A 12,313-nucleotide genomic window follows, 5' to 3' on the forward strand; every position below is an offset into this window, starting at 1 on the left:
CCCTGCCTCCCTCCCAATTCGAGGCGATCGCGTGGCTAGGGTGTCTGCGAACTCCTCCCCCGAGCGAGCGAGGCGATCGCGTGGCGAGGGTCATGGCGTCCGTTGCTCGGGCTCTGGCGTCGGGGGCGAGGATGATGCCCCCGGCGTCGCGGGCTCTGGCGTCGCGTGCTCCGGCGTCGCCTCTATCGAAGGTACTCATCGGGAGTTCGAGGCCCGCTGCAGTGGCGCGGATTTTTTTTCCCGGTTTTCTGTCGTAATTGGTGGTAACTTAGATAAACCTAGATTGGGGCTGTAGATTGGGGCTGATTGAGTTCGGGGGGCTGATTGAGTTCGGGGCCTTCCCCTTCCCTTTCCGCTGCATTGGCGCCATTTTCTGGGGATTTTCTTGTGCGATTAGGGCTATCGATTAGATCCGTGATTATGTTACATGTACCAAGGTCCAAGGGCGATTGGCTGTTGTTTACTTTGTGGCAGTGAAATTAGCAGTGGGGTGTCTGTCTACTTCGCTGTGTTGATGTTAAGTATTCTATATATATGCATGATTTGGTATTCAGGTTGCCTGTGGTAGTGATCTTTTTGGTTATCTGATTGCTGGCTAATTCTCTTGTTTTAATTTGGTGACACGTGAGGTTGTTTGTCAGTCTAGTTTGTTTCGGTCAATCCTTCTTGGCAGGAAGTTGTTCAGAGATATTGCAATAGATGTTCTGTTACTGATCTCACTTTTGATTGTAACAGATCTATCTAATTTTATATATGCAAACTACATTTGGAAGACTGCTGGTGACAATACATTTAAACACTAACTGACTTGGGTTAAGGATCAGTAGTACAGTCAAATGAAAACCTTAGGCTTGGAATCTGGTGTTTTGGTATTGTATGATTCATGTGCTGTTCAAAGTGACGAAGTTTCAAGAAAAAAGTAAGGAAAGCATGCGGAAAATATTACAATAGAATCCATACTCATAAGTTGGCTAGTAGCTGGGAAAAATGGGAATTATGGGTGCAGAGTGTCCTAGATTCCAACAAACTTGCATGAGGGTCCAACTCAAATAGAATGAGAAAAGAAACAGTTTGTACAATAAAGGGATACCTTTTTATGTGGGGTGGGGTGTCACTGTTGTGGGTGTTGTGAGATTGCTTTGCCATTTTTTGCATCACAAAAAACCTGCAAGCTAGGATTTGACCTGTAAACAAACTCTAGGGTAGAAAGGAAAAGGAGCCCCACTGTATCTAACTGGAATGTCTAGTTGTCCTGATTCCTGAGACACATGCTATGATATTGTGAGCACCCTTTGGTGCTGATCTGTTTTAATGCCTAAAAATGTCTTGATATGATCACTTGCCTGATAGAAAGCCCTCGCCTTCTAAAATTCTGTTTGCAGTATTTATTATGTAAAGTGAATGTCAAGGTCCAATATTTGTGATCTCATCTGTGCTCTGCTACTGATATGAATAGATGCTCCTTTTTACCCTGGTAAAAACTTTGTGCAGTTGGTACATACCATTGTCGATTGAACACATGACCATGGACTCTTTGGTGATCTTTTTGATTATCTGATTGCTGGAAACATACATATTTTATGGTTCTGTGTTAATCTGCGTTTCAACAGCTAATTCTCTTGTTTTGGTCACATGTGAGTCTGTTTGTCAGTCTAGTTTGGTATCGGTTTGCGTGGTTCTTTAGTAAGGGATCTTACCCCGTTGTTCTCATCTTAATATAATGATATGTAGCTCTGCTGTGTGTTCGAGAAATTTTTTTTTGGTTGAATGCTAGATGTGTGCATGAGTGAACCAGATGAGGTAATTGGCAAATATGGTCATGATTAAATGGACATACTGGTACCAGATTCTAAGTGGCCTTTATGTCTGCAAACTAATTATAATTGAATGACACTTGATGTCTCTGTGCTAGCTTATCTATTACATCAGCTATTTTTGTACTACTACCTGTAATGAGTTGTTTTTTTATTTGCCATTACTAGGTGATACAACAGGATTAATGTGTTATTGTCAATTGTGTACACACAAGTTCACATGCTACTTTACAGTTTCAAAATTTGTTATACAAAGCAAACTAAGGATGTTTTCCCCCAATTAATTAACTGTAGTATATTGGCATATATATCCGCATATGGACCCTGGTGTATGAGAGAATTATTATACGCTGTCAAAAAGAAAGGTAGAATAAACTTGGTTTTATTATATATTTAACTGATGACTTTATGTCTGTGTATATCATTATGGGAATTAAAGTTAATTCGTTTAGGGATGTTCATTAACTAGAGAGATAGTTAAGCTAGCTGGAGATTAATACATGATGATGTACACGTGCATGAAATGATAAGGACATGCAAAGTTGTGTCCACTTTCACCCTAAACCCTAAACCTGATTTTGGTTATGCCATCCATCAACTTTTATCACTTTAAATTATGATTGTTATCATACCAGTTGCCTATTTTATTTTACTATGCATAGTTGTGTCCACTTCCACTACATTTAGGTAACCATGTTTTCGGGGTACCTAGTAGAATACAACCGAGATGGGATTTTTTTGGGGGAAAAGTAGCAAGCAGGGGAGATGTCAGGAGGGAGATACTAGAATGTTCTAGAAGATATCGAAGCAAGGGAGAGAGAGAGAGAGAGAGAGGGCTCGAGGAGTAAGAAGAAAAATTTATCTGATTCTGATCTGATGGACCTATTTCTATACAGGTTTACATTGCAGGCCCGAGGTTCTTTTCATCAACAGGGAATGAAACTAGATTTGAAAAGCTGAAGAAAGACTGGGACAATTTGGATCTAAGGTAATGCAATTTTCTTCTTCCCTAATTCAGTACATTGTAAGATGAATACTTGTGGTAATTCAAATGTTTTGATTTCTGTGGTTTGGGATGATTTCTGTTGACTCATGTTATTGTTAACTGTTTTGATTTCTGTGGTTTGGGATGATGGAATGGAATTGACTGCCTAGTCTCTGTGGACCAGGAATGATGATCTTGTGACACTAAGTGCATGCCTAGAGGCTTCTGCATGAGTTTTCATAGCTTTTGACTTGGTGGTGGTGGTGGGGTGGGGGGGGGGGGGGTGGAGGATATTATTTTACTAGTTCTGGAAGCAGTCTGGGAGTCTTGCTCGTGAAATGTTAATTCGAATTCAAGCTTTCAGTATCCATCTAATTTTATATATGCAAACTACATTTGGATGGCATCTTGGATTCTCATGTTGGAATATTCTTGTGGAGAACTACATCATGTGTCTTGGATATGTGTTTAAAATGACCAAATGGCCAAAATAATCTGCCTGACTGTTTGGCAGTGTCTAAAACTTCATTGAATTAAAATTCACCCAAACTATACTACAATGTGGATATTATTACTTGACAAAGACTTTGTACATGCTCACATCAATAAAAGATGGTGGAAAAAGGAAATGAAATAATTGGAACAGGGACATCTTTGTTTTCTCTGTGAGAAGAAAATCTTTTGAAGCATGGTTTGTATAGATTTTGTGTGTTTCAAGAAGTCTCTCAAGCATTTGACTTCTTAATCAACTATGTTTATTGTTCTAGATTTTTCTATTACAATTATGATGTCTTACGTACTCATGTACTTGAAATTAAGAAAGGTTGGATGCTTACGGTGTACCTGTTGGCTTCCAGCAAATTAAATTGTTAGTATTAGTGTGTATAATGTGTAGGTTAAGCATATTAGTCATACTTTTTACATCGGATAACATATATTCATGATTCAGTTAGTGCATTATTCTTTGTTATATTGGTAGAACACAAAGTTTCTGAATCAACAAAGCTTATGATGAAACTTTGATAATATGTGGCTTGTGGTTGCTACTGGGATATAAGATCATACAAAAACAGGCTATGTTATTTTGTCAGTACTCAACCTTAAGTTACTTTGATACTTTGAAAAGGTTGATGTATTATTTCTTGGTTTCCTTGTTCAAAATCAAGTAGAGCCTACGTAACTCAGGGAAATCAGAATCTTAAAAATCTGTTTCCAAGATGTGATTATCCTTTCTACTTCAGTTTCATAAATATTTATTTATTTATTTATTTATTTATTATATTGAGGTGTTGAAGCTGCCAGAATAATTTTTCATTTGTTGCTTTTAGATGATCCTGCTAGTTCATGTTTTAATATGATCATTAATTCATTGTATTCTTACCTGCCTTGGTTTTATACCATTTGATTAGCCTTTTGCAATACTGCATTTGTTTAGGAAGAAAGGCATTCAGTTCGTATCAATTGATGACAATAAGATAAAATTATAATTTCTGAACATGCTAGGAGGCAAATGCAATCTTAGGAGAAATGCAATTTTTTTCTTCCCTAATTGAATATAATGTAAGATGAATACTTGTGGTAATTCAAATGTTATTTTAATGTTTTTCTGCAGATCCAAGTTGAGTGTCCTTGAGATGATCGGAAAATACACAATGTTCGCATTTAGCGGGAGCTGGGGCATAATGCTCGCCAAGACTGTGCTCGACCGTGTTGACAAAGTAGAAGCAGAGCTTAAGGAGGTGAACATCGATGTGAATGCGCTCAAGGTTTCTATGGCGAACGCTGAGGAGAAGTCTGGCCATCATAGGCAGGAGGTCGACGCCAAGTGCGACAAGTTAAGGCTTGAGGTCAAAGACCTGTTGTTGGCTCATGGGTTTAAGAACAAAGAAGTTCCAGATGCCACAGTTGCTGTCCCTGGCGCACAAGAGACTGCTTAAGCAGCCCCTTGAGGCACGGATGTGAGGGTTTTGGCTGTATCGTTTTTTTGAAACCATCTATTCGTATCCGTACGTTGTAGTTGCTGCCGTACCTTTTTGCTGGCAGGTAGAGATCAACTTCTCGACATGATAGGATTTTTCGCTTCACTGACTTTTCGCTTTACTGCTGTGGTTTGACCTTGGGGCATCACTGACATTTGGGCATTCAATTACTGGCTTGTACATTAGCAATGTGCCTGCCCCTCGGTCTGCAGATGTTTGTCTACATACTTACTACAGTAAGCATACTCCAGTATCTTGTATGTCCACACATTGTTAAGGCCAATGCATTCCTTTTTGTAAAAATTGAACCCGTTGTAATAAACGGGTAAGTTGTAAAAAATACTGGATTCATATTTTTTAGAAACAGGAGCTTTTTTTCATCTGCTATATCAGTATTAATTATTCAATTACGGAGTATAACCAACCGCCTCAGAAAATGGAAAAGGTTTACTTTTTCTCTTGAAACTTTGACGCTTTTTTCTTGAAAAACCTTGCAGACAATTCCTCAAATACTTGCTGAACGTCATCACCACCGTACCAAAAGCTAACGAGACACCATCCATGTACGCATCGGGTAGCCGGGGCACCCACTGAGGCCTTGTCTAGTTCACACCAAAAACTAAAATTTTTTTAAGATTTCTCGTCACATCGAAAAATGTATGTGCCAAAAGATTTGATGTGAAGACAAATCACGAGACAAATAAAAATTTTTGGCACATACATTAAATATAGATAAAAATAAAAATTAATTGCACAGTTTATATATAAATCACGAGACAAATTTTTTGATCCTAGTTAGTCCATAATTAGACAATATTTACCACAAACAAATGAAAGTGCTACAGTAGCGAAATCTAAAATCTTTTCACATCTAAACAAGCCTGGGTTGAATTATCTACAAGACTACAAGGAAAGGAATGATTGGAAAGTAATGGACGTGACGTGCGGGAAAACTAGAGAGGGAGGAAAAGAAAATCGCCGTAGAGGGGGAAAAAAATTGGAGAGGGAAGGATGCATGCGATCGCATGGGACGGAGGAGAGGTGAAGCGAAATTTTATCACACCAAACGACTGTCTTAGTTTTTGTTTTTTTAGTTGTATTGTAATAAATATTAGTTGTATTGTAATAAATATAATATAATATAATATAATATAGTATAATATAATATAATATAATATAATATAATATAATATAATATAATATAATATAATATAATATAATATAATATAATATAATATAATATAATATAATATAATATAATATAATATAATATAATATAATATAATATAATATAATATAATATAATATAATATAATATAATATAATATAATATAATATAATATAATATAATATAATATAATATAATATAATATAATATAATATAATATAATATAATATAATATAATATAATATAATATAATATAATATAATATAATATAATATAATATAATATAATATATGTAGTATAGGAAATTATTGGACATGAGTTCTTATAAGGTAACATAGATTAATTGTTCCAATCCTAATCAAATAGGATTGATTGTTGTTGCTCTATATTTTTATATGGTTATTATTAGACACGAGTTCTTATAAGGTAACGTAGATAGCTCAAATCCTAAACAATAGGATTGACTGTTCTATTGCCGCCCAAGTGCCCTCACATGTTCATGATTTTTTTCTTCTCCGAGAGTCCCTGTATTATTGCCGGTAATATTGCCAAATATAATTTTGATTTTGTTTGACGATGCGTCTCTGTCCAGGACTCGTCAATGTGCCATACCATGGCGACATTGTTCTTTGTCACGGATTATTTCTAAACATTAATATACACGGAAAACATTTATTAATAATAATATAAACAATAAATAATAATATATTTTATAGAGAACAAAAAAGTTTATTGAATTCTACTCCTATTCACATTAGAGTCCGTATAAGACTCGTACAACTTCTATACCAAATACACATGGAGCCAAGAATTATACATAGAGAATTAGAGAGAGGGACCAATCACATAATCGTAAAAGGAATTTTGGCGAGCATAAATGGATGCCAATTCTAGTATTTGCGGGGCCGCGCAAGAGGAAACGGTCTGCTTATGCTAATCATTAACAGAGGTAGATATATCTTAAAGCGCAAGACTCTATTAGTGCTATGAAATAGAGGTGGTCAAAGCTGTCGTCTTCAAAAACGATCTATTAACAATGAACATTTGTCAGATAATCTATTTTGACCGCCTTTGGAAATGCTTAACAAGAGCCCGGCTCTAAAAATCCATTTTGACCGCCGCTGAAAATGCTTCCTGATGTTGAATATGTATATATATTCAGTAAAATGTAAAAATAGACATTTAGTAAAACCGATTTTTTTATTAAATGTGTCTTAATATGTTAGGTAAACAAGTTTAGATAAATTAAAATATTTTATTCTAACTATGTGTTGTGTAATTTGTTGTCTATAAGACACAAATAATATGACAAGAATCTTAATCATATATAAATTATTAAAATATAAATATTAAGTAAAATATTTATAGTTGCCCCTAGACGGGTGAAGAGACAAAAAAAAAAAACAAATGAGACAAGTCGCACTCTTCTCTCTCTTTTCCGTGGAAAGATAATTGATGTGATATTGTACTATACTGGTGGCTCTTGTGCGAACCTTCCGCACTGATATGACTGCACATGAGGAAGAGATGAGTACTGTCTTATCTTTTTCATGTGTTTTTTTTCCACATATTTTCATCTGTTCCATCAATCCATCAACCATGTTTTATTTATGCTTTGAATAAATAATCAAGATGCAACGTAATGATATACAAAGATCTTCTTACTATTTGATCATATTATTTGTATACATTAAATGATTTATCAATAATCAAATCTATGTAAGTTGTTTGTTCGTTTCTAAAAACTTATAGATAATATGTTATCTGTGAGTTGTACATGCTGTAATATATGTTTCCTATGTTGCATATCCCGTAGAACATCTCTGTCGACAAAGATATGCTTGAAATGCATCAACAATAAGATTCATTTAGAAATAGTGTAGCATTTTTAGTGCAAAAATCATTTATTAGTTTTATTATTTTTAAACATAATCAAATCACCTTAAAGTTATAATAACAATAACAATAACAATAATAATAAAGAGGTAAAGATTTCTAATACAATTTTTCATCCAACTTTGATCTCTATTCGAATTCTGATTTTTTTTCGATAAATTTCTTTTCAAACCTGCTTCACTGGTGATATTCCTCATTGATCAATTGTGTGTTACTAGCCTTGACTTTAACAAAAATTACAAAATGAAATGTTTATACATTATATAAATTTATTGGTACATTTGTTGATTGTTTGATGCTATAATTGGAAGTGGAAGTGAAAACATGCGCCCTTAGCCCATCGTGTTCACTTTGCACTATGGCATAGATACAATTGATTACTTAAGTAGAAAATATAGAGTCAAAATTGTTTTTATATATGTTTTGTAGCATAAGGGCAAGTGCAATGAAGATATGAAAATGTAAATGAAGAACTATCGCTTTCAAGGAAAAAACAACACATGATGTCAAAACTTTGAATGACTTTCTCCCGTCGCAAGGCACATGCACTTTTGCTAGTAATTTAAAATAAAATAAAATCACTGCTACTATAACAAAACCATCATTCATTATAACAAAACCACCTTCAAACTACTTTAGAGAGATAAAGTGTATGGTTTGAAAAATTAAAGGAGGTGATTTACTCGGTTTTAAAGTTTGAGGTGGAAAAACAAAATTTCGTAAAAATTGAGGCCTTGTTTAGTTCACCCCAAAAATAAAAAAACTTTTCAACATTCTCCGTTACATCGAATTTTGCGGCACATGCATTAAGCAGTAAATATAGATAAAAACAAAAACTAATTGCACAGTTTGTCTGTAAATCGCGAGACAAATCTTTTAAGCCTAGTTACTTCATGATTAGACAATGTTTGTCAAATAAAAACGAAAGCGCTATGGTGTCAAAATCTAAATTTTTTTCGCATCTAATCTAAACAAGGCCTTAAGTAAAAATAAACTTTTTCCTCGGTAAATATAGAAAGTTTCCTCCCTCCTGCGTCTGGACTCCTCATAATCCGGGGAGCGGGGACGGGGAACCGTCCGCCCGTGTTACGTACTCCTGTCCCGAGTCCGAACCCCGCCGCCCCCCCCCCCTCCCCTCCCCTCCCCTCCCCTCCCGTGCCGGAGCCGGAGAGGAATCGACGATACCCTAGATATATAGCAGCCGAATAGAGAGGAGGAGGAGATCAGGACAACCCAAATCACACCAACCCTAGCAAGATTCGATTCGTCGATTCGTCTCTCTCTGTCTTCATAATCGCCAGGCACAGGAAGGAAGACGAACAAGATCCACCGCATCCAATGGCAGCAGTAGCTGCGCTCCGTCGTTCTGTGGTCACCAAGATGGCCCGCGCACCGCCTCGCCTTCCATCTGCACTAGATCGCCATGGCCGCCTTCCAACGAGCTCCGGTGGCCCTTTGGTTTCTAGATTCTCCACATCTACTGGTGGTTCTGGTTCTACGCCGCCGCCTGACAACCTCAGGGTACGCTAGCTGCTCCTCCTCTTCTTTGATTTGATTTCATTGTCTTTCATATATTTCTTCTTTGATTTGATTTGGTATAGTATAATAATAATAATAGCACACAAAACATCTGTCTTTCATATATTTCCTATTAGATAGAAAAGTAAGTGTGGAAAAAAGAAACATTTCTTCGTCTTTCGTTTGCTAGCTGAATCTGAATGTTGAACATTTACCATGAAGCTCACCCCCTTCCTCCCTGTTTCACAGTCACCCACCCTGTTGTCATGTCTATCTATCTAGCATACATAAAACCTAAATTACTATTTAGTTTTCAATGTATCCTAGGTATTTCACCACACTATCACATTCACACTTGATTCTTTAAATAAATGAGATTATTATTGTTCTTATGATTCTACATGAAATGAAATTGACTTGTGCCATGCCAGCCCTAGGTGACCAACATAGATACACATTGTGGTCTTGATAACCTTCATATTACTGATGCTATTTGTTCTTTTATATGTTTCTTTAGGGTCCTCAAACTTATAACAACAAACTTTCCAGTGGCAATGCGTGGCACGCGTAAGACTTCTCCTTCCAATTTCGACATCAATCTATCTATAAAGAAATAACGGATAAGTGTTCCTTCTAGAACGAATTGTCACTTGCGTTTGTCACTTTCAGGTTTATGGCTGGAGTCAACGATGCTGCACCCAAGGCAGCTTACGCTCTGGTGTTCTGTGGCTCTGCTTTTATATATTTTTATGTCATTCCGGCACTGGACCGTATAACCACCCAAATGGAAGCCCTCCGTCACAATTTGCGCGCCTTAAATGAAGAGATGAACAAACAAAATGAACATGAAGCTCTCAATTCTATGGGAAGTCAGATTGAAGTTAGAGATGAAGTGGGCGAATTTTTTAAAGGCCAAAGGATACAAGCATCAGGTATTAGTCTTTTCCTCGATGCCCATACGTGTATTGAGTTTCAAAGATTGTCATATTTGCTCGGTGACTAATCTAACACAGAAAGTTTACCATTCATAATTTCATTTGAAATTTGAAATTACTTCCCTAGGTCTCTTTAAGGAATAATAAATATAAATATGAAATAAGTGAATCAGTGTTCACAATTCAGCCGCACTTACATTTTGAAATGGATGCAGCAACAATCTGAGGGAAACTACTCCTGAACAGAAAATGATATTTGATGACCTGTGTCTATATCATATCTAGTCTGTTAATTTATTTGTTCAATTGCATGGCTCTTGTGCGTAAGTTTATATTGGGTTAGAAACACAATTGGTTTCGTTTTAGCTATTGTGCATCACCTACATAGGCTGTGTTTCACTTTTCAGCAGTGCAATTGCTAACTTTTATTGTTCTGTACAACATCTAGGACAAGTTAAGGAGCATCTGTGATGCCAAGCAGAAAGGATAAGGAAGACAAGAAACGTTATGACATTGACAATGGAGGACAAAAACGAGTAATATATTTGTGATTGTGTTTTTGTTTGTGATAATAATTGGTTATCAAAGACAAGTGTATCTCCCCCTTTGCTGAGGTGGTGATGACAATGGTTTGTGACAAGTGTATTTCCAGTATCTGTTACCTGTGCGGCTATAGTAAAAATATTTTCCAATGCTCTAGACATGATGAATGAATCTAAGCAAGTAATTGTGACATGTATGGATGTGATTGCTTTGCTGATCCTCTCCTATAGCAAATCCTGATCTCTTTGGTTAGGCCTTGTTTAGTTCGTGAAATTTTTTGAATTTGGCTATTGTAGTATTTTCGTTTTATTTGAAAATTAGTGTTTAATCATAAACTAATTAGACTCAAAAGATTTATCTCGTAAATTACATGCAAACTGTGCAATTAATTATTTTCTATCTATATTTAATGCTTTATGCATGCGTCCAAAGATTTAATGTGACGGGACGATTTTTTTTTTTGAACTAAACAGGGTCGTGGTTCCTTTTAGGTCAATCGAAGGTCGCGGTTCCTTTTAGGTCAATCGGAGAAGGTCGCGGTTCCTTTTAGGTCAATCGGAGGGTAGGGGTTGGATGATCTTAGAGCAACTCCAACCTAAGTCCCTAGTCCCTAAATTAAGCTCTTAAATTTTTATTTACATGCTATGATAAAAAAAAGTAGGAGCTCAAATTAAGACCCAACTCCAACCCACCTCCTAAACAAGTAGGATAGGGGGTTCTAGATGTGAGGGGTTGAAACTATAATTTAGGAGGGCATGGAAAATGGGAGCCTAAGGGCGTCTGCAATGGTGTTCAAATCGCTAGCTATTTGATCCTAGGAAGAATGTTATTGGCTCTCAATGGTAATTTGCAAATAGCTAGCTTAAGAAGTCGCTAGCTATTAGAAAGTCACTAGCTATTGTGGAGAGTATTGTGAGTTATTTCTAGAAGATTGTGCTAGATTAGCAATTTATGAGTCGCTAGCTATTAGGAAGTCGCTAGCTATTTGATCTCTCTCTCCTCGATAGCCAATGAAAGTGCTACTTTTTTATTATTTTTATACATCATCTTGCTAGCTATTTGTAAAGTGCTATTGAGAGTCAATAGAATTCCTCCTAGCTAGCTATTTGATAACCATTGCGGATGACCTAAGTAGGAGGTGGGTTGGAGTTGATTTTTTTGAATCAAGTCCATAGATTTAGAATAGGGACTTGTTTAGAAGGTGGGTTGGAGTTGCTCTTATGGCCTTCATATTTGGATGGCTCTGAGGTGACCGACGAGTGTGATCACCTTACTGGACTTGTATACTCGTTTAGCCCTTTTTTAGGGCTTGTTTAGATTCTAAATTTTTACATCCCAAAAGTTAGGTGTTTATATGCTTCCAAAAACTTTTTGGTCTGCAACACATAAGACAGATTTGCCCTCATTTAATGCTTGATTTGGTTCATTAATTGAAGTATATGCACATGATTGCTGGGGGTATACCCTGTCCAACT

General features: G+C 36.3%; 2 protein-coding genes across 3 annotated transcripts; both read left to right on the forward strand.

Moving 5' to 3' along the window:
- On the forward strand, positions 5-5,160 carry LOC110435660. The gene is made up of 3 exons (XM_021461478.1): positions 5-191; positions 2,711-2,802; positions 4,412-5,160. Exons 1-3 carry the CDS (start codon positions 93-95, stop codon positions 4,734-4,736), a joined length of 516 nt encoding a protein of 171 aa, XP_021317153.1. The 5' UTR covers positions 5-92; the 3' UTR covers positions 4,737-5,160.
- Positions 8,881-11,034, forward strand: LOC110435305. 2 transcript variants are annotated; one of them, XM_021460752.1, is made up of 4 exons: positions 8,881-9,363; positions 9,878-9,927; positions 10,030-10,292; positions 10,737-11,034. In XM_021460752.1, the coding sequence occupies exons 1-4, from the start codon at positions 9,181-9,183 to the stop codon at positions 10,751-10,753; spliced, it is 513 nt and encodes a 170-aa protein (XP_021316427.1). In that variant the 5' UTR covers positions 8,881-9,180; the 3' UTR covers positions 10,754-11,034. The 2 variants fall into 2 exon arrangements, with proteins under 2 accessions (XP_021316427.1, XP_021316425.1); XM_021460750.1 differs by having other exon boundaries at positions 10,744-11,034.

This window comes from Sorghum bicolor, chromosome 5 (genome assembly GCF_000003195.3).
Source record: "Sorghum bicolor cultivar BTx623 chromosome 5, Sorghum_bicolor_NCBIv3, whole genome shotgun sequence".
NCBI classification, from domain to species: domain Eukaryota; kingdom Viridiplantae; phylum Streptophyta; class Magnoliopsida; order Poales; family Poaceae; genus Sorghum; species Sorghum bicolor.